Here is a 23,549-nt window from a genome sequence, read left to right on the forward strand (position 1 = left end):
CTAATATAGCAAGAATCCAATGGCGGAAGGCATATGTACGAAGAGATTCAATGGAGACATGAAGGCTTAACTGCCCATGGTTGGCGTTGCTCCAAAAAGGTAAGCAAGTGCGAGATAATGCATGAGTATGAATGTTTAAAGTATCCAAACCCCCATGCTTCTTGGGCGAACAAGCATAATTGTATTAGAGGAGTCGGAGCACCTTACTGTCTGTTTGTGTGCGCCAAAGACATTCTATAATCTTGGACATAAATTCTTAATATCCGAAAACGACCAAGAAATAAGTGGCAAATGAAACTGTACATATGCCATGAGAATGGATGCACTATCCAGAGACGAACATGTAGTGGCCAAGCAGACATTGTTCAATAGTCTATCTTATGAAAGAGCTTTTATAATACCCAATGTCTCTCTTGTGGCAAAAAAATATGCCATTCGATGGGGTAGTCCAAATGACACACTATTTGATCAGGTGGCAGCACGAGGCCAGGCCACAAAAGGCGATGCCAGTCACACTCATGCAAAGGCAGGGGTTTGGATTCAGTGAAATTCACTTTCAACCCAACTACAAGACCAAACAATTCAAGTGCCTCCATGAGATGCCGGACATTTCTTAGAAAGAAGAAAGTGATTTGCATAGGCATGGCTGACAAAAGGAACACCTCTAGAAAAATCAATGCCATTTAAACACTGCTGCGAAACTAAGGCCTGCATATGCATCAACAGTGGATGAGTAGCAATGGCAAAAAGCAAAGCACTGAGAGGACAGCCTTGACAAACAGAGCATTCCAAGGTCCATGGAGAGGAGAGGGCATCAGATAAGAGGGAAGAGGCCGTGCCATTCTCATAAAGCCAGTAAACTACTTTTTGCATTTTGGGTCCAAAGCCCAGCCACCGCATGACATCTACAATGAAATCCAATCTAGCAGTGTCAAATGCTTTTTCAATATCCAATTCCATGATTAAAACATCAATGTGTATATTTGGCATATTCAATGCCAATGTAAGCATTTGCAATGTGAACAATCCATGATTTGTCTGCGGGGCACAAAACCATACTGGGCAGGGTGCAACCCCGTATAATATAGGAAATGTGATATTCATAATACCAACATTTTAGAAATCAGCTTATATACCACGGGCATCAAAGTGATTGGCTGCCAGTTTGACAAAGATTTGCATAATGGCTTTTGGGGATTATATGCAGCAATCCCTTTTTCCACGATAAAGGCATATCTGGCAATCCCTTTGTCCACAATGAAGGCATAGTGCCAGATAGCCAAGGGCCATTGATCTACAAAACAGAACAGGGCTCAATTGATCCCAGAATTCAACAAAAAACTCAACGGTGGGGCCATCACAGCTTGGGGATTTTGAGTGTCCCAACCTAGGGAATGCCCCTTTCAACTCTTGATCAGTAAATGGCAACTCCAACAAACATGCCTCATTCTAAGAGAGAATTGATTGAACATGGCGAAGAAATACATTTCTAGCATCAAGATCTATAGGTAATGGAAGAGAGGCTGAAAACAAAACAACATGCTGGACCAGCTCATGAAGCTGTTGCTTATTCATCGTCCACGAGCCATTTGGATGCAGCACCTGATGCAAGGAATGCATCTGTTGGAAGGTATGCAAGATTTTTGAAAAAGCCTTGGAAGAGCAGCCGGTATCTTGCTTGGCTTTTTGACGAGAACGTACCTGCCATTTGCTTAACTTCCTTTGATCATTCTCAGCAAAATAATGGAGGGCAGCATTGAAAGAAAGGTAGATTGCTGATTCAGGGACAATGGACCTTGCTGCACAACAGTTGTAAACTGCTGACTTTGACCCTTTGCATAACCCATTTTTCGGTGTAAGTCACCCAGGTAGCATTTGCCATAACCTTTGATCAAATCCCACATACCCAAAAAGAAACAATCCCATGTCCAGTCTGCATTTACGGATGTGTGCAATATAAGTCTGTGAATAAGACCCTTGACCATAACTGTAGAGGCATGATGCTTCAAATATGAATTGTGAACCAATAAGGGCCTTTTTTAGGGCAACGGCACATCATACAATGAAAGACCAAAATGTGAGGTCATATATACGGGAAAGTTATCCAATAGACGCAAAGTATAATCCATGGTCATCTCACAAGTAAAATCATCAAATTGCCCCGCATGGAGCATATATTTATCGATCTAACCTAGCACAATACTGTGTGAATACATTATGATGAAATGTGTACCCACTAGTATTAGGCATAAGATGTTGCCGTAAGTCACAAGCATGCAAGTATCAGATATATGTATCTAGGCATCCCGTTCTCTCCATAACATGTGAGAACGATGAGTACTCCTATCCTCAGTGGCAGGGGCATTATTAAAATACCCACATATGAAACTATTTCCTTTCCAGGTGTAATCAGCCAAATGATCCACATTTCAGTCCGAACTGTAGATGTGTGCAAGGCATAAATCAAAGAAAATTCTAAAGTGTCCCCATTTATCATGCATCTAACAATAATGTAACGACCATATTCCAACTGTGGCTGCAAATCATGATGAATCAGCATGGCAATCCCTTAAAAGGAAGAATGGCCAGCATAGAATATATGAAATCCCGCAAAGAAACCTTCACGGCCCACAAGAGAATGCTGATCCCAAACCAGCCTCCATTTATTTATGTTACAGAGGCCTTGCACCTTATACGAAAAGCATTTGAGTGGTATATACATTTGTACTATCAAACATATGTGGGTTGCAACTTCAAGTCTCAACCTGCATGGTTGAACCAGGTTGTGGCGAGCCAACATACCCATCATAAGCATTCCCTTGTTCATCATTTGACTTAGGCGTAGAAGAGGCAAGATTGTTTCGTGATGTAGCTTCTATAGTTGATAGGTACAGTGGATCCACACGAACCACCACAGACCAAAGTCCAGAACCATTACATGCAGGAGCCTTCTTAGAAGTGGATGCAGTCTGCGTCCAATTTTTACTAGCCATAGGTCTAGGCTAAGTTGATAGGTACAGTGGATCCACACGAACCACCACAGACCAGAGTCCAGAACCATTATGTGCAGGAGCCTCCTTAGAAGCGGATGCAGTCTGTGTCCAATTTTTACTAGCCATAGGTTTAGGCTAAGTGGTTTCTTAGGCTGCTGCCAATCAATGAAGATGACTGTACGGCGACGCTCAGTGGAGTCTTGTTCCCTCCAAGATGTTCCCTTCACTCCTTTCAGAGCTGCTCATGCCTCAGTAGACACGTCGTGGGAGATTCTGGGTAGCATTGCAGCTTGGCATATTAGGAGAGCCAGGAATTTTAGCCTTGCCTTATCATTAACGTTGGTGGGGTTGCAGCCCCTGAGGAAGGAGTTCGTTGCATGAGGACAGGCCATGGCAAAGAACAACAGAAGCTAGGGGCACTTTGATTGCATATGCCAAAACTTGCCACACTAGAAAAAGGCACCTGCAAAATTGCCCCATTTCAATGAAAAAAAGCCTTGCTGAGAAGATATACTTGGCATAGCTGTTTGAGCTCCCTCCTCCATCGCTGCCCCTCCCTAGCCTTCTGCCTCAGCTCTACCTCCGCATCTCCTTCTTGCTTCACCATCCGCCCTTCCCCCCCTGCATGTGCAGCCTTGAGGGCTGCGCCAAGGCCGCACCAAGGCCTGCACTCTAGCCCGTGCTGCGCACGCTCAGCCCACGGCTGGGGCTGGGTGCCAAGGGTACCCTTGGCTCTTGGCCAGTTGTCCCACATTCCTCACCAGACCACACTGGTAGGGAACTCCAAAAGGCGGAGAGTAGCCTTTTTTGGAGTCTGCCCCCCCTGTAGAGGAGTCGCGAAGCAGCCCCGAGCTGTTCGCACCTCCTCAAGGGGATCCTTGGAGCAGAACTTGGAAGCCCATCTCAAAGGGCTGCCCAGTGTTCGAGGTGCCCTCGCAGCTTTGGTGGTTTCTTCAAGGTGTCTTTTCCTTAGCATGGTGGTGGTTGTCTTCTCCTTCTCCCTTGCCCCATTCGTCCTTCTTCTTTTCCTTCATACCCTACCTCTTCGCGCAGCGGTGGTTCTTTGCATTATCTTGGAGAAGAGTTTTCTGGGTAGTGACCTCTAGTCTGGCTAGAGGGGCTCTCATGGCAGCACTCTCGAATCCACTACCGTCAAGATCCTTCTTTCTTCGGAAGATAAGCAACAGGTGAAACAAGCAGTTCAATCACTGCAGGATAAAGGAGTGGTAGGCAGGATCGTGGGCCTTACTCCTACGAGGTGACAGATGCGTGATTGGATCCAGGCGAGCTTAGCACTGGAGGTGACCACATTCAAGACATCACCATCTATTGTAGGAGAGTCTTTCTCCTCCAGCTGCGCTCACCGCAGACTACTTTAACCCTTGTGGAGGAGAGCTTGATCTTCCTCGGCCCACACTTGGTGTACCTCTTCCCTTGGCACCATGGATTCACGGTGGAGAATATGGACACGAAGCACTGTGTACCCCGCTTTTTGGTGACACTTCGCTTCTCAGGGCTCTCTAGGCATACAGAGCCATCCTCCCATCCTAGGTCGTGCTTTTGGCATGGTGTTGGAGTCCCCATCGGAAACAACAGCTTCGATTGTAGAGGGGGACGCATTGTTGGCTCCCGTACAGTTCTACATGCCTCAGTCATGAGCTTGGCACAAAAAGTTGTTTTGTTCTTTCCGGGAAGTATGCCTAGTGCAGCAGATTTGACAGAATGGCTGAAATCTCTCCTTAAAAGGCTGCTATGTTGCAGGCTGTTATTACGAGGCTACCAGGGGATTTTATGAGGTTATTTTTGCAGATTGCTCCATATAAGCAACAGTTGTTGGAGAAATCCCCTTTTTTTCTTGGAAATCAATTGGTGCATGATGCCCTATCTAGGTGTAAGAGGTGGATTTACAACTGTGTTGCAGGCCAGCTTTGCCATACTGATCAGAGGCTTTGGGAAAAATGGTTGTCCCCCACACTTTCGTAGCAATGCTATTCGTTTTTGTATGTGATACTGATAGGCCCACTCCCCCACATGTTGCTTTATATGTGGTTATGCCAGGTATACCTTTTTTTTTGTAAAATACAGAAAAAGGAACTTTCTATTAATCCTTGGAAAAATAAACATACATGTCGGCTGATAAAGACTCTATCTCTACTGAAAGAAACTCTGGTCCTTTGGTGACACCGATCACGGGCGATGGCATCAGTATTTTCCTCCCAGCCTACTCTCGTAGATCACATGTATTCTCATTAATTCGTTCCTTTCTTTTTCTCATGCTTATCCACGAGACCCTCATTTTCCTAGATAGTTCCCCTTGCCAAATGTCATCATTTTAGCCTTTCCACTTGGTGCACCTTTTACCCCTCTCTTGGGGCACATTTAAAACCACTTGCCCCTTGGCATTATTGCACATTTAGGTGCACCTAGGCCTTAGCACTCAGAACTACCTAGTCAATGCCATTTCACCCTCACCTAGGACCTTGGCAGTTACTTCTCTTCACCATTTCATTTACGCACATTAACTATTACAAAAGTTGGTCATCTAAGAGAAAATGCCCACTGATCTTTCCGAGGTCATGCTATCTCGGCTAGAGTATAACATTCCTTCCCTCTTCAAGCATCAGCGTCCTCGATGATGAAATCTGGGAACACTCTCCGTAACTGGTATACGGATTCCTAGGTAGCTTCCAATAGAGGCTGACCATGCCATGCAACCAACACCGTGGGTATCTTTCGATTTCGTATTTACATTGTTCCTCGGTCCAGGATCCTTGTTGGCTTGCGCCTTGCAATATCCTCTATCTCCTGAAACAAAACCACACCTTCGATTAGTGAGTCACCTGTATGCAAAAATTTCTTTAAGCGCGAAACATGAAAAACCGGGTGCACCTTACACCCCTGTGGCAATTCTAATTTATAGGCTACACTGCCTATTCTCTTTAGAATTAACCACGGCCCACAGTATCGAGGTGATAACTTAGCACACTCTCCTGAAGTCAGTGACTTCGAGTGCGAAGGAACTCTGAGAAAAACTTTTTCTCCTTCCTTAAAGACTCTTATAGACCGGTTTTCATCCTCATACACCTTGGCTCTATCCATGGCCTGGCGGATATTAGCTCTCGCAAATGCTAGCATCTCCCGCATCTGAACTACAAAGTTCGCGGCACTAGGCACTTTGTGAGGTACTCCAACTATAGTTGGATTTGTTGGTCTATAACCATAGTTCAGTTCAAACGGACTGAACCCGGTAGAGGAATGTTTTCTATCATTGTAAGCAAACTCCAACAATGGCAACCACTTGTCCCACGTATGTTGCCTCAATGACACATATGCCCTCAGCATATCCTCTAAAGTTTGGTTGACTCTCTCCGTCTGACCATCCGTCTCAGGATGATCCCCACTACTCATTCCCAACTCAGTCCTTAGTGTCTCGAATACCGCTGTCCAGAAATGACCGGTAAATCTGACATCTCGGTCTGACACTATGGATCTAGGCAATCCATGCAGACGAAATATATGTCTAATGAACAAATCCGCCACTTGCGGGGCACTAACAGACTCTCTAGTCGGAATGAAGTGAGCCATCTTGGTTAGACGATCAACCACCACGAGGATAGAATCATACCCTCCTTGCGTCGTAGGCAGTCCTACAATAAAATCCATGGAAATGCTCTCCCACTTAGTGGTATTTCCAAGGGCTGTAAAAGTCCGGGTGGCTTCACCCGCTCGGCCTTACTTACCTGACACGAGAAACACCGTGTCAGGCTGTTTACAAAAATGTTTCAGAGTATCATGATCTACATCCACATAAAACTCTGAACCATACAAATAATGCCTCCATGTTTTCAAAGCATGGATAACAGCATACAACTCCAATTCATGAGTTGGCCAATTCCTTTGAGAGGGAGAAAACTTCTTGCTTTCAAAGGCTACTGGCCTTCCCTCTTGAAGGAGAACTGCTCCTACCGCAATGCCACTTGCATCGGTTTCTGGGAACAACGGTTTCTGGGGATCAACTATTTTTAACACCGGTCCTGTGACCACAGCTTGTTTTATGGTGTTAAAACTTTCTTGTTGATTCTGTCCCCAAATAAAAGGTACTTTATCTCAGATTAGTCAATGGCGATACTATTCCGGAATATCCCTTGATATGCCTTCTATAAAACTGGACAAATCCCAAGAATGATCGCAACAACGCGGTCAGACTCTGAGGGATTGGCCAAGTTAGTATCGCAGCCACTTTCTTCGGATCCATTTCTACCCCCTGTGGAGTAATTATGAACCCTAAATATTCAAGCCTAACCATACACAGTATAGTTTTCTTTTTATTCACATAAAGACTGGCTTTCCTCAAAGTACTGAACACTACTCTTAAGTGTTCACGATGCTCCGTAATACTTTTACTGAATACCAGGATATCGTCAATAAAATGTACCACGAACTTTCCGATATACGGACGTAGTAAATCGTTCATAAGCATGACGAAGGTCGCTGGAGCATTGGTAAGTCCGAAGGGCATTACCAAAAACTCATAATGACCAAACCTGCTTCTGAAACCGGTTTTATGCACATCGGCTCTAATCCGGATTTGATGTAGCCGCACTTAAGATCTATCTTGCTGAAAATCACAGCTCCATGTAATGCATCTAGCAAATCATCAATCCGAGCCATCGGATACCTGTGCTTAACAGTGATATTATTCAATGCTCTGTAATCTATACAGAGGCGAAACGTATCATCCTTTTTCTTCTTTAATATCACTGGCGAAGCAAAAGGTGAGAAACTTGGTTGAATCTTCCCCAACTTGAGGTATTCTTCCAGTTGTCTACGTACCTCCGCCTCTTCAGCAAAACTCATTCTATAGGGAGGTCTATTTACAGGTTCTGCCCCCGGGATCAGTTCAATCTTATGTTGAACTTTCCGCTCTGGAGGTAACCCATAAGGTAGTTCATCCCTAAAACATTCAGAGAACTCCTCTGTTATAAGATTAGCCAGCTTGGCCATCTCACCACTTTGCGTAACATCAGTGCTAGCCGAAGAATCATCCACCGGCTCTACCGATGCTGTGCAAAGGAATAAAAACTCTACTTGATCTTTTCTGATTTCCATCACGGAAACCAACGGTCCCTGAGGTATATCTTTTTCACCTCGCAAGACATAAAGCACATCATTCATCTTGAATTGATATACGTGCTTTTTCCAATCAATGGCTGGATTCTTCCTAGAATGCCACGCCATACCCAGGGCTATATCTGCATGAGCAAGCTTGGTCATTTCAAAATCAAGCTTCTCAGCATAGTCCTGAATCCGAAGCTCCATCTGGGTAACCCTTTGGTCCCATACTTCAGTTGAACTTCCATCTGCCATTCTGACTGTATACGCATAGTCAGATGGGCTTGTTTTTAATTTCAGCCTCTTCACGAGCTTGGAGTTAATCACATTGTGAGTTGACGCCGAGTCAAACAACACAATGACATCATGACTGGCCACTTGCCCTTTCATTTTAATTAACTCCGTATCATTAAAGGCCGTATACCCTGTTGCTGCGGGCTTAGATAGGATGTTATCAGGTGCACTCGTCACTAACTTAGCAACAGATACACATAACAAACAAGGTACTAACCTCTGAGAAGGTCCCGCCAGTTGCATCTGCATATGTTCCGCATTGGGACTCTCCTGCATTTCCACGTCGCATTCAGATATTATCATATTAGCCGTGCGACGGTCTTTATTTAGTGGACAATCCTTCCACTGATGCCGCTGAAGGCAGCCGAAGCACAATCCTTCTTTTCTAGCTTTCTCTTTTTGTTCAGGGGTCAACGAGGACTTTGACCAAGCCCGGGCTGCCATTGGAGTTATTTTCCTTTTCACCCCAACGGTGGTACTTGTTTTTACTGGTCCCTCAACCGGCTTCACCTGCTTGGTTTGGCCACTTGGCTGCGAGACACTTGTCTTTGAAATCCATTTCCTCTGAACTCCCCCTTTTTTTGGGTACTCATACTGAGTCCCTGCCTGCACAAATCCACCAGATCTGCCTCTAGCATCCTCATAGTTCAGGGCTACTGCAATAGATTCATCTAATGTAGTCACATATTTAGCCCGAACTTCCATTTTGATTTTTTTGTCAGAGCTTCAAGAGTTATCTTTCTCTTTTGCCATTGAAAATACCACTAGGTCCACTATAGCAGTACTCTGCCACCGACAGACTCCTCTGACGAAGATTTCTATAAGCATCCCAAGCTCGGGACTCTTCATCAGGTGGGAGAAAGTGTTTCTTCAATTCAGCTTTAACCAGGTGGTAGGAGCAACTTGATCCTTCTGTTGCTTTATCCACCATCTATCCGCTGCCTCAATAAACAGGTGTGTGGCCTCACGGATTTTCTTTAGATCAGATCTAATTTCACAAATGGCGAAGGCTTATTCCCACTTGTGTAACCAAACCTCGATCACATCAGAGCTGCGCTCGGTCATCCGACCAGCGTACTTCTCCGGTCTATAATTAGCGATATTAGGCACTTTGACCCTTGCGCGCTCTAATGAATGTATACTGGGCTCTGGCTCTGCTGGAGCTTTGCCCTTATCAATTCTAGACGGTCTAGCCGACAAGGCTTGTACCATCTCCCTAATCTCATTTTGACCAGCATTCACTTGAAGCTGCTGGTTCATAATCTGCTGTAAAGCATCTTCTAATATCGAAATCCTACCGATCAAAGTAGGTGCTGCATGATGTGACATCTTTGTGTAGGCTGTACTCTAGACTCACTAGGATTCACCCTAGAATTCTGCCCTTCTGCCTCCATAGTTTCACAATGGAAAATGTTTTTTTTTTTTTTCAGTCTTTTCTAGAACCCAAATAAAAGATATATATACACTTCTTTTCTATTCTGCTTTCCTGTTTTTTTCTTTCTCCTGCGCCCTAAACTCCCAATTATAAAATACTCTGAACGTTCCTTTTACGGTGCAGAAATAGCAGGACCATATATAAAAACTGTATCGAAAGAAGGTGCTCCCTGATTTCTTGTTACACCGTCAATCAACTAGGACCTCCGTAAGCTATAGATGACAGCGTTCTGATGGAGGAAAGCCTGCGTAAATGAACGTAAGAGCTCGCCAACCATGATCACAGGCCTTCGTTACGTTCCACCTCCTAGTATCTGCACGCAGTCGTCCGTCAAGATCCCACGAGGTAGATAATGCGCTGACTAGAGGAGGTCCCGTAACTCGTTGACGGATCACGTTCCTGCAGCAAAAGTGCGTCGATCCTACGCCTTCGCAGACGAACGTCCACGTCACGACTGCTGTAGCGCCCAAGCCATCACCTTCCCGTGGCTTCGTATTTATCTGGCCAGCCACCCAGTACCGATGTCGAAGGACTATCCAGGAACCTTCCGCTCCAATTCAAGGACATCGCAGGTTACCAGCTGCTACCTTACGTGACCCCCAACCTCCAACCACGAAACAGAAGCCTCATGCGTCGTAGATAACGTTCGAACACGTCAAAGGCCCGTATGAGATCTCCGTCCAGATAGTCTACGCCAAACAATACATAAACCAATTTGTCCGTCGTCTCCTCGTTACACCGACAGTCAGTCCGTCGATTTGGCGTTAAGGTCGTTCGACGATCCCACTTCCATCTCCTTCGTAGCCTTGGCTCTGATACCAACTGATAAAGACTCTATCTCTACTGAAAGAAACTCTAGTCCTTTGGTGACACCGATCACGGGCGATGGCATCAGTATTTTCCTCCCAGCCTACTCTCGTAGATCACATGTATTCTCATTAATTCGTTCCTTTCTTTTTCTCATGCTAATCCAAGACCCTCAATTCCCTAGATAGTTCCCCTTGCCAAATGTCATCATTTTAGCCTTTCCACTTGGTGCACCTTTTACCCCTCTCTTGGGGCACATTTAAAACCACTTGCCCCTTGGCATTATTGCACATTTAGGTGCACCTAGGCCTTAGCACTCAGAACTACCTAGTCAATGCCATTTCACCCTCACCTAGGACCTTGGCAGTTACTTCTCTTGACCATTTCATTTACGCACATTAACTATTACAAAAGTTGGTCATCTAAGAGAAAATGCCCACCGATCTTTCCGAGGTCATGCTATCTCGGCTAGAGTATAACATCGGCAAGGCGCCGACCGTGAAAAAACCCACCCAAGCCTAGCGGAGAGAAAGCCAGCTTTCTTCACGAGAACCCAGCTCACTGCCTAGGGTATCTCAAGGATAGGGGCTAACAACACGCCAGGGGGGGTGTGTTGAAGTGCATGGATAGGTTCTATGTTGGGGTTTGGGTGCTGCATAGAGGGGGTTCCATAGGGATTTTGGCAGGTACCACGATGCCAGACCACTCCCCAGCTATGATTCACCTTGATCAGCCTGTAGAGGACTCCCCCAAAGGGGGGTTCGCATCCCAGACGACCTTCTTCAAGACGGGGAGGTGCAGCAGGCCGTTGCAGAGATCTGGTAGTAACCAGGAGGGGGGCCTAGTGAGGGATGGGCCTCTTGGGTGGCTGAGGCAATCCAGAGGAGCAGCACAGAGCTACAGTCCTAGGGAGTCAAACGAAGATATACTCTTCGAGGGATAAAGCCCTACGAGCAACGGGACTTAGCTTTCATAGAAAGACTCAGAGCAGGATCCAGGTTCCTAGTGGCACATCAACCATTACCAGAGTGTGAGGCTTATCTTTAGGCCATGGAGGTCCGGCAAGCAGAGTTCTCGTACCACTCCTTCCGTGCGTGATGGATTCAGTAGGGAAACTAGATGACCTGACAATTCTTTCAGACCGCGGCGCCCAGATCAATAGGGACTCAGCTCCAACCATGCGCGATGAGCAGGGATGGATGGGCATGGATCCCCAGGAGATTCTTGAGATGACCATGGAGTTCTACCGGCAATTGTTCCCGTGTTAGGAGGAGACTCCCACGGTCCTCTTAGCCCAGGAGACAGCTTGGGATCAGGCTTCAACAGTGGTCCTGCTGATCTTGAGCAGACAATTAGAGGCACCATTCATGGATGAGGAGCTGTGGGAGGCCCTCAAGGCCCTTCCTCCCCAGAAGTGCCCTAGGGAGGGCAGTCTGACTCTAGACTTTGTCGGAGTCCTTGGGAGTTTATTGTTAGGAGATTTTCGACTCCGGCTCATTGCCTCACTCATTGAGCTGGGGCCAGATTTGCTTGATTTCAAAGGGAGGAGACAGGTCAAACATTCGCCAATGGAAAGCGATCACCCTTTTGGACACCGCATACAAGACCTGTCTCCTCCCTTTGAAATCAAGCAAATCTGGCCCCAGCTCAATGAGTGAGGCAATGAGCCGGAGTTGAAAATCTCCTAACAATAAACTCCCAAGGACTCCGACAAAGTCTAGAGTCAGACTGCCCTCCCTAGGGCACTTCTGGGGAGGAAGGGCCTTGAGGGCCTCCCACAGCTCCTCATCCATGAATGGTAGATCTTGAGCTGTAGTCCAAGGAGCCAAAGAGATTGGGGTGTTGCCAAAGACAGGTCAAACCAAGGTCTTGAGCTTGTAGTCCAAGGAGCCAAAGAGGAGTCACAACCCCTAGCTACCCTTCTCCTTGATTTCGAGAAGGCTTATGATAGGGTAGAGTGGCCCTTCTTGGAGGGCTGGTTGGGCTTCTTAGACAGTTGGATTTCAGTTCATTATGTAGGTATATCTAGCCAGGTGCTCATTGGTTGTCACACGGGTGAGGCCTTCTCGCTCTCCCATTCAGTATGACAAGGCTCTCCCCTTGGCCCCTTCCTCTTCCTCTTCGTAGCCAAGGTGCTAGGCTACTCCTTTCGCGCTCCCAGGCGGTAGGGGACTGACCGAGATGAGACTTTTAATCCGACCGGAGGAGGATCTTTTGGATTCAGAGTTTGCAGATGACACGGCGTTGTACATGAAGGGATCAGTAGCAAGCCTGGAGGCAGTCAAAGGAGCCTTTGCCATTTATTGCGATGCCTCTAGGACTCGGATCAACTGAACCAAAACGATCAGCTTCTCCATCATAGGGATGGAGGAATCCTAGGAGGTTCGAGATTGGGGTGTTGCCTTTGGTTTTCAGTGGATCTTGCGGGGTTAGACAGTGAGATACCGGGGATGTTAGGTAGGGATCGACATTTTAGTAGAGCAATAGATTGCCTGGTTCTAGAGAGCATTTGGTGGAAGCTTTTATATTGGAGCTTTGCCAAACTCTCTCTAGCAGGAAGGGCTCTTGTGGTCAACCAGGTTCTTCTAGCCATGGCCTAGTACATTGCTTCTTGTTGGTGTTTTCATAGGGGCTGCATGGGACAACTCAGGCACCTAGTGCGCAGTTTCCTTTGGGCCGGTTCGGATGGCACGATGAACATGAAGGCCCGGGTTGCTTGACAGACAGTAATCATGCCCCGCAAGCTCGAGGAGGCCTAGGCATCATTGATCCAGAGATGTTGAGCGTAGCCCTTTTGGGCAAGCTAGTGGTTCGTGGCCTCACCTTAGGTGCAGAGAGTCCTCGAAGCTCCTCTCGCACAGAGGGGGACTTCTCAGGAACACCCTATGTATAGGCGGTCAATCGCAGCAATCTCACCAATGGCTCTTCTCGGAGGGCCCCCTCACACAGGGAAGGGATCCCCACTAATGTAGAGTCTTTCAAGGTGTGGTCGAGATTGGCAGGAGGACTCCTCCGGGCCCCACCTCACTGTTGTAGAGAGAAGTTCGAGTGTTAGCCCCTTATTTGGCACCCAGAGGCTCAAGATTAGGATGGATGTATGCTCGGACAGCTGACACATTTAGGTTGGACTCAGTGGGACATCGGTCCATCCAACTCCTTTGGGGCATGGAGCAGACTCCCACCCCCGACCCAGAGGCGCGACAGAGGACTCTCCCCTACCTTCGAGGAGCTGGACATCGGATGAGAGAGATAGACATTGCCATACTAGAGATGTGGAGAGCAGCACCGCAAACTTAGACAGATGGTAGGTGGTTGGGTAAATTCTCCAAGGACAAGGGTTCCTCTACCATTTATGATGAGGCGAGGCAGTGGTCGAGCTAGTTTCTTTAGAGTAGGGACTCCTCTTTCCAGTGGCAAAGGGAGACCTAGAGATGGGTGGAAGCCCAGACTCACTCCAATGGCACCTGATTAGGGAGGTGGTCGAACTAGTTTCTTTAAAGTAGGGATTGAGGGACTCCTACAGCTAGTGATAGAGGGAGACCCAGAGATGGATGGAAGCCTAGACTCACTTCATTGGCAGCTGATCAAGGTGGTGAGCTGTTTAGGCAAGTCATGAGTTATCGACCCTCCTAGCATCCCGGATCAGGATGCCCCTCTGTGGCGACTCTGGCTTTTGGAGGGCCGCCCCCTTCGGGAGAGTGGTTCTAGCCGTCTAGGGTAGGCCACACGGAGAGGGAGGAGGTACCCTTTTTCTCCTACACGACATGGATTGAACAACGACTACAAATGGAGGCATCGACTTGGTCTCCTTCAAGAGAGAGAGACATTGGACCCTAGGCGGTCCGATCTTGTTTCTAGACGCGGTTATGGTCCAGCCTTCGACCACGGAAGATCTTGTACTTCTTCTAGTTGACCGCCCACGAGGAGTCAACCCATAGGGCCTTGGTTGGAGTAGATGCAGGTGGATGGGTGCGGCCATAGATGCATGGACGGTGTCTTGGAGACGATCCCGCATTGCCTTTGAGCTGCCCGAGCGCCTAGAGGATCTGGCTAGGATCCCTTTGGATTGTGGCTTGGATGCTGAGTATTCACCAGGATTTCACTTGGGCCAGGCAGCCTGGTTGACAGAGGGGGGTCATGCCTTCCACATCAACGAGGTCTCTCCAGATTATAAGATATAGACAGAGCATTCACCCGATTGAGCTGCACGAGGTGACCCCTCCAGCTCGATAGCGTCCTCTTTCGGCTTCTGAGGATGGTGTTTGGGAGACAGTTGCCAGCATCATGGCATGGAACATATGGGTTGCGTGTTGCAGCCTAGTGATGGGAGAGCATCATATTTCACCTACGGCCACTGTGGTTGCTATTTGGTAGGATATCATCTATACTCTGCACGCCGCTTGGCGATATGGAAGGCCTACATGTGGATGCATGTATATATCTGCATGGGTAATGACATGTTGAATATATACCTGGGTTATTGTTTTGCTACTGGGAGACATCTCAAAATCCAATATCCTTCCCGTCCAATGTTTGGAGATGTCCATTGCATCCTTCTAAGCCACTTTATAGCACCCACAATTAGTGGGTTTCATTGTTATCCATCTCTCTCTCTCTCTCTCTCTCTCTCTCTTAATCTATACTCCTTTTATCCTCTGTTCGAAGGAGAAAAGGAGGCTGCCTTGGGATCCTACTCAACTCCACCTCTCTCCATGGGTCCAATGATTTTATTTAATTACTACCACTTAGGATCTGAAACAGCCATGTGACAATTGAAAACAATATTACCTTTCACAAAATGACAGAGGTCAAAACTTGAAAATAAAGATTGGAATGTAGAGAAAAGGAAAGAATGAAAGCTGTAATAAAACATCTAAAGGCCGAAATGACCTATGAGACCAAAATTTGAATACATCATGAAATACACCCTGTGATGGGGAGCTGGAGGTGTCTAGTAAACCCCCATGGGTTCAAGTTATGGCCATTGGTAACACTACTACCATTCACACCATGGGTTGTAAAAATACACCGTACTGCCCGCCACGAGGAAGGCTATGAATGAGCCTGGCAGGATCCCAGCTGGAGTCCCGCTACCTTTGATGCATGTCTGAGATCTGAATTTGCTGTCCTCTCACCTGCTGTGTGGGCCTAACACATGGTTGTTGTGAGATGGCCTGTCACAACATGGATAGGGGAAGATTACTCGTGATGACTTGCAAAGCGAGGTGATGCTCTCAAGATTCCTACCACAAATCCTTGGATATTATATCATGTACCATGAGTCTGAATTATTCTGCTATCAAATGGCCTCCAACGAATAGATGACATCCAAGTATTCTGGAAATTGAAGTCCTACTTCTAGTTCAATACATCTTGCGTGAACAACATCTTTCCTCCAAGTCATTTCCTACTTCAATCTGGGGAAGGGAATGCCATGACTCTATTATTTTTTATAGCCAAAGATTACAGAGAGAACTCATCAATTATCAAAAGTCGCGCTTGTCAAATGTGCTTACATTCCAAATCCCAAAAGGAAGACCAAGATCCTGTACACGTCTGGTTCTGGCCTATTTATCTTTGCTAATGCTAGGACTTAATATCCATTTTGGAGGATTTAAGAGGGACTTTAGACCAGATTCCTGGCAAATTGAAATAGTGATCATCTGAGTAGGAGTGATCATTTGCCCTTTTGGACTCTCAGTGCTGGTGGGCAAGAAAATGTCAACACTATATGACATGCGTGACGCGAAGTTAGAGGAGTACATATTGATAAGATGCCCTTGATACTGTGAGATCCAAGACCAATACCTCTGGTCGCTGGACTAGGGTTTCTCTGGCTTGAGCTGAACATGAATTATGCAGACTGTGCTGTGCCGCTCTCTTTGTGTCTGAGTCTTAAGATCAGTAGACACTGAAACAGACTCATGATACCTGTAGTTGGATAGGGAGCCCGACCATGGGTGATCACATATTTCTTCCTCATAGAAGCCTTAATTGGGGCAAGGGAACTCAGGTCAATCCCCACCTCAAGCTACAGATATCATGTTTGATCAGGTGGTGAAGTTCTCGAGAGCATGGGATGAAACTATTTAAGCTCTATTGCATAGCTGCAATAAAACTCTGAAATATGCTTGACTGTTGTAATTGAATCTCCTATCTTTGAGCATCATCACGGTTTATTGCCAGTCATTGCTGATGATTGCTTGTGATTTTCGTAGCCAACATTGATACAGCATATAGAGCACAAATGATAAAGCTATTTGCAGTTCTTGCTAAGGAATAGGCACCAATGGTGATTTACAAGTCTATTTTAGTATTATCCTGGTTTATAGTCATTGCTCATGATTTTTAGTTGCCAACATTGATGCATCATATAAAGCACAAATGATAAAGCTATTTGCAGTTCTTGCTAAGGAATACACACTGTTGCCGATGTACAAGTCCAGCCTTCAGTTGGCAAGGTGTACCATGCTGTCTCTAAGCAAAGTTTGTAGGCCTCTGTATACGTCAAAATCTACAATAACGGAACAAAACCTGCACTGGAACTATATCTATGCTAAAACACACATCTGCACTGCAATCACATCCATGGGAACACAAAGAATGACCCTAGAAAATGTGGAAGATGGGTGGGGAGGATCGGTGCCCCAAATGCTACATTAATGAGAGCACTAAGGAGCTCAATCATTGCTGACATGAATAGTGTTATTGCTAAAATGAATAGTGGTATGGTACAAAGTTGAAAGCAAGGGGAGTGATATAATAATTATATGTCAAATATGTAAGATAGCCGGGTTAGTCTTGGGACATTGATATGCAACAACCAGACTAATGTGCAAAGCAGAAGCTAACATATAGCGTAGTTGTTTGCTATTGAAACTGCTTGATAGCCCACCTGGTGTTGGGATGTTGATATGCAATAATACGAATAACATGCAAAGCAGTAGCTAATTTGAAGGTTATTTGCATGGTAATGTGATTGGCTTGAAGTATTCTGATTCTTGTGCCTGCTTAGAATTCATCTTAAACATGCCAGTTGGCATATCAAGCTGGCTTGTAAAGAATGCGATACTGATGCAATTACAATTATTCCGACCCATCAAAGAATTTACGCTTTGCTAAATGAGATTTCAGTCCAATACACTACCAAGCTACCAATACAGCAGTTTTGCTTGGAAATACATAGCATTAGTTTACTGTTTTCATATATCACAATCTCTAATGACATCTGCTCTTAATACATAGTCACTTTTCCTTGTCAGACTGCAGAGGCTGAATACATCCAAGGCAATCCGTGCTCCTCACCCACTAGGCTTCGGAGATTTGCCTGATGGTGGATCCTACATTATAATGGAGTACCTGCAATTTCGCCCTTTTGGTATGGTAAGATGATATCTCCTTTTGTTGGTTTGTTGTATATCGCCTTTTGTTTCAGTCTTTTCAAATTGTGTGCTGCCAGGTCGTATGTGAAGAGATAATCTATTAGATGAGGAATAGAAGACTTGCTTTGTGCATTTGAAGGGCAAAGTGGCTTGGTGCAGGATGGTAGTAATTTTGATGCCATCATCATCTGCTGTTTGCATCCTTTCCGAATAGGGTAGCATCTTACTTGAGCAGTACAACAAATTATGTTGTATTCATTTGTGGTTAAGAGTGAAGGCATATTTATTGAGACAAATGAAATTGCAATCAACCTTGGAAAGTGTGTACAAAGGGCAATACAAAAATGTAAGGCTTGACGAAGGTTTGCTAAATGGAAACTCAGGAAGGTGCTTGATAATGCCAGCCATTCACTTGGCTAGTTTGTTCACAACCTTAAAAGAACACTTTTTTATCTTTGGTAGCCTTGGAGTTGCTAAATACGGACTTTTGAGGGTATTAAAAGGTCTATCCATAGACTACAAGGGTTGGCTGTGAAGATTATGTCTCATCTTTTGATACTTGGGAGTAGTTTACCGTGAACTTACAACATTAATCTTCAGGAGCTTGATTGCCATGTTCAAAACATACCACTAGGGGTCAGGGTGGTTAACATTTTGCAATATGTACCTCCATGGAGCGTGTGGAGCCTAGTTACTATCATGTGCAAAATGCCATCCTTGCTTTATTAGAATGATACTCAACCATGGATCAATTTGATGAGGACTTAGATGATCCCATGGTTAGGCTTAGGGTAGTCCATTGGTAAGTCTCCATATCTTTGAGCGGCCAGCGTACATGACTTACAATGTCTCATGTTCCATCAAGCCTTCACCCAATGAGCGTCTCTCTGTTTTATGAAGCCTGCACCCAATGAGTGTAGTCCTCTGTGATCCTAGGATTATGCTATTGTCTCTTTTGTGAAGGTTGTCGCTCTTCATCAGCCCTTTGGTTCCTATCATGGGTATTCCTAGTGATGTAGTAAGGGGAGGGAAGGAGCCAACCACTTACTTTGTCCACCTAGAACATTTCGTCAAAGTCATACACACCTGTGGTGCTCACCTAGACTAGCCCAACGTGCGTCTCTATGCAGGTGTCTATAGGAGGTTTATATTTAGTATGACCCTTAGAGGACTTGGGGTGCTGTTTATAGCCATATTATTGGAGAGGACTCTATTCGTTATAAGGAGATCATCACCATTTTGGTTGGGGTTCATACACTTAGGCTGATGGGACAGAAGCATCTAGAATCCATAGTAGACAAAGAGAAGCATTCTTATTATGAAGGGGTGTGATTCATATATTATTAAGTGTGGGGGAGTGTGCATGCGCACAGAGCAGTAGAGAGGCCTTTGAAAAATTGGTTTTGTTACACCCTACCAAACCGGTTGGGAATCACACCTTGAGTTGGGCAAGATAGCTATGTGCCGTAGTGTGTGATTGCTTTTAAATGTATTGTAGTTTTGCAAAGCTTGTTCTCCAACTTTAACCAATACAATTTGTGGCCAGATCTGAGCTTTTGGGTGTTGGCAGTCCATTGTGAGCTTGCGGAATAGCTTTTAGAGTCTGTATGAGCCATTCTAGTATGGTTGAAATATCAAAAAGTGGAAAATGGTACTAGGTTCTTCTCAAGACGAAGCATAGCAAGAGCCCAAAGGGTATCCTAAACGATGCCAATAGAAGGAAACCTGATAATAAATTGATTAAAGGCATTTTTGTTTGTTACAATGACACAAGATTTGGAAGCTTGAAGCTAATAACATCATCACTAGTAGGGACATAATTGTTGAAAGGAGGAATTGGCTATACTTTATAACAGGATACATAGTTCTATCATATTACTGAGTAGGTAATAGAAAGGGAGAATGAACGACCTGTTGGTTGAAGAACCGTCATCAAATATTGATGAAGATGAATGTAAGTCAAGGATCTTGCCTACATGGTACTATAAAACCATTGTGAAGAAGGTTAAGTTATAGATGAGCCCTCAACAAGTGAGGAAGGACTCCTAAGATCTCATAGGGGTCGGAAGGGTGCCTGATAGGTTCAATTTGAGGTGTCATTGGGCAGCTGCGAGTTGCATCCCACTAGTTGAGGATCGAGACAAGGACAACCATAGGGACACCTAGAGAGTGGACCTAGCCTACTTAACCCTTAGGTACGTGACCTGAACTAACCCTACCTAAAGAAGGCTGTTTGTCCATACCATTGTAAATAACCAGGTCATGTATCCTACCCATATCCATGAAAGAGTGCTGATATGATCTGAAGGTGAAGTGCTTCTTCGACTCAATCTCCTGTAGATCGCATAGGGTGCAATGCAGCTCTCTAGGGATGCCCTTATTCCACACATGCACACGCGCGCGTGTGCACACACACACAGAGAGAAAGAAAGAAAGAAAGAAAGTTTATTAAAGTCTTTGGAAGACTGATGGGTCTATGAGACTGTGAAAATTCTGATACAGTGAGCTGTGGTAGTGGAGCTACTAAACGAGCATCCACACCAATGCAGAATGCAAAAAAATGCAAAATGGAAGTAAGTACAACATAGTCATATCCCGACTATATATATCAATCTCAGCATCATCGTTGGCATCATCATAACCATCATCATCATCATCGTCAGCAACAGGACATCAGGATGGATGAGGTTGTGAAAGTGGAGGCATGAGGTCAGCAATAGAATGCTGTCGCCCCCTCAAGGGTGCAGTCTTGGTACGTCTCTTGGTTGTAGCTCTGCGTCTAACCAAGGCCACTGTGACCCATGTTGGTCGGGCTCTGACCCTAAACAACTAGGGGATGTCCCCAAGCGTGATCTGTGAGTGAACCCTCTGTTTGAGCTGTCAAGTCACAGGCTCCGGGTCACGGTCATGTCGAGGTCTTGCCTCGTGGGGGTCTATGTGATCTAGCTGAAAGAACTCCGTGATAGAGCTCTGAGAGGTATCACTTGAGGGAAGAGTCTGCTCCTGTCTCCGTACTCAGAGTATCCTATCACGGTGTCTGAGCATCTCATGAATGAAACCAGCCAAGCACTCTGGTCTGGGTAGGAGAGGACACGGGCCAACATCCCATAACTATCTCTGAAGAGGCAGTAGAAACGCCCTCGAATCTCATAGTAAACAGGACACCTGAAGATGAAATGCTCCTTTGTCTCAACCTCCTGCATGTCACACAGTGTGCATATGTGCCTCTCCCTGGGTAACCGCTTTGCTCGGTCGCTCTCGATACGAAGTCTGTTCGAAGAGACCCGGAATCGCCCAAGGGAGATCCTCAGCGAGTGGGGTAGGTGAATTTGCGTGTATCCTGGTGGATCAATGAAACCCTCCGCTGTGATATGTAGGAAGTGATCTCTGTAGAAGCCCAGCTTCACTGGAAGATCAATTGGGCCCAACCAAGTCCGGAATATGTGTAGCTGTAGTAGATCCTCACGGATTCCTGGTTGACTTCGTGTGATAGGAGGGGAGAGAAAGGAGCATCCATACTGTACTGGAAAGGAGGTAGCCTGTCCATGTGGAGCCCTAGTCCTGCAAACCATCTCTCTGTGCGTGCATACCAACACCTTTGATCTCCCCCTGCTGCAAGTGCCATAGAAGAGGACAGTGCTAGCCATGGTATCCTGCTACGCCCGAATGTGTAATCCCCATACTCCCTGACTCGTTACGGATATGTAATGACCTGAAATGCAGCATCTATGAGAGAGAGAGAGAGAGATTATTATAAGTCTTTGAAAGATCGAAGGTTCTATGAGACTGAAAGAGCTTGATACAATGAGATGAAAGGGTGGAGCCTCGAAGCAGGCATCAACACCCAAGACGAATACAATATAGCCATAGTCATAATTAGGAAGATATCAATACATAGAAATATAAAAAATCTCTGACTCCATGGAGAGTATGGGAGCTATGATGATCATCTAGAGGTTGGTGGAGGGGTACAAGCTCGAGAGAGGGCCAACGATGTACGAGTCTATGATGGCATAAAGCTTGTGAGAGTATTGGTGGCTGTCGGTATATGTGGTCTGCTTGTGGAGAGAGAGAAAGAAAGAAAGAAAGATGTATTAACATCCGCAGTAGGCCTCGCGGGCCTATCGGACAAAGTGCACAAAAAAGAAAACTCATACAAGCCTCGATGGGCTGGGGCAAAGGGCGCGCAAGGGCCCTTGCTAAGTACTACTCTATGCTGATCTATTGAGCTCAAGAGCTCTAGCATAATCACAATCGAAACTGCAACTGAAACTGAAATTGAGACTGAATCTGAATTTGCATCAATTTGAGAGCTGGGACTCAGAAACCGAAGCTCGGCACATTGGTGGCTCTCCGGTGAGCTTTGAGGCATCTCGGATGTGCGTCTGTCGAGCTGTTTCGACTTGTATCTATAAACTCGTTGGGCTATGTTCAGACTGAACCCTCGTCTCTGTCAGCGGTTACCCCCCCCCTGAGGAAAGCAGTGATAGGTCAGACCTCAATAGAATGTGTTGTGGGTGCTCTCTGTCTCGCTTGTCGTCTCTGCGTCCCTCTCTCGACGGCACCACGAAGGCTCTCTCTGCTAATCTAGGCTGTACTTATATCAGCTAGCTCCTCCTCCTCTACTCTGCTGATGTGCGTCTGTCGAGCTGTCTCATGTTGTGGCGGGGGACACGGTCTCCTCGATCTCGGAACCTGTTGGGCTATGTTTAGAGTGACTCCTTGTCTTTGTCGGTCACCTCTGAGGAACCATGTCGACTCTCTCTGCTAATCCAGGCTGTCCTCATATTAGCTAGCTCCTCCTCCTCTACTCTGCTATGTCCTGGAGTTGACTCAAATGTATAGAAGAGAGAAAGAAAGAAAGTCTATTAATGTCCACTAAAGACCAAAAGGTCTATGGGACAGCAAGAAACCCTCTAGTACATCTTCTTTAGGGAGGGCACATGGCAGCTCCCAAGGAGTGCAAAAAGCAACCCCTATTATTTAGAGTACCTACATGATATTTTGGAAGAGTAAACAGCCATACATCAGTTTAAGATTGAGAGTCTCTTGGTTTTGATTTAAACTCTCTGATTAGTGCTACGCCTTCACGGTAAACTGCCCATTTTCCATCCTTTCTGGCAGCCCTGACTTTAGCTAATTCAGTTGCCTTAATCTTGAGTTGATTTTGTGTAAGCTCCTCTGCTATCCATACTTTGGTGCCCTTCAGCTTGTAAGATTGTCGAAGAAGCTTGATCCGCATATCTTTTGACTTCAGTGTAAGGATTGCATGACCTCTATAGTGCAAAATAGAAGCTGGTTTGGAGTCTTCATCATCTGCTCATCATCATTCACCCATTCAATGTTGGGCAAGCTTGATTTGATCTTTGTCAATATTTCACTATATGTGTCCTCCTCTTTGTACCAATCTTCTGGGAGTCCCCCTATTCCATCTTCAGCTTATTATCACATCTAGCTTCGTGTTCTTTAATCTCTGCTTGAATATCATACTTGCTTTGTTGTCCACTTCCACAATCACTTTCTTCT

General features: G+C 45.7%; 1 protein-coding gene across 3 annotated transcripts in view; it reads left to right on the plus strand.

Annotated features, from left to right (window-relative positions):
• The window catches only part of LOC147902124 (uncharacterized), a 90,344-nt gene that overhangs the window by 30,969 nt on the left and 35,826 nt on the right, over window positions 1–23,549 (plus strand). For all 3 annotated transcript variants that reach the window (XM_087374803.1, XM_087374801.1, XM_087374802.1), the window contains one exon: window positions 17,904–18,024. In XM_087374803.1, the coding sequence (XP_087230929.1) occupies window positions 17,904–18,024 (121 nt within the window). The remainder of the gene's footprint in view (window positions 1–17,903; window positions 18,025–23,549) is intronic.

The sequence above is a fragment of the Dipteris shenzhenensis genome, chromosome 5, assembly GCF_047967505.1.
Source record: "Dipteris shenzhenensis isolate YYH24624 ecotype China chromosome 5, Dip_SZ_1.0, whole genome shotgun sequence".
In the NCBI taxonomy this organism is placed as follows: Eukaryota; Viridiplantae; Streptophyta; class Polypodiopsida; order Gleicheniales; family Dipteridaceae; genus Dipteris; species Dipteris shenzhenensis.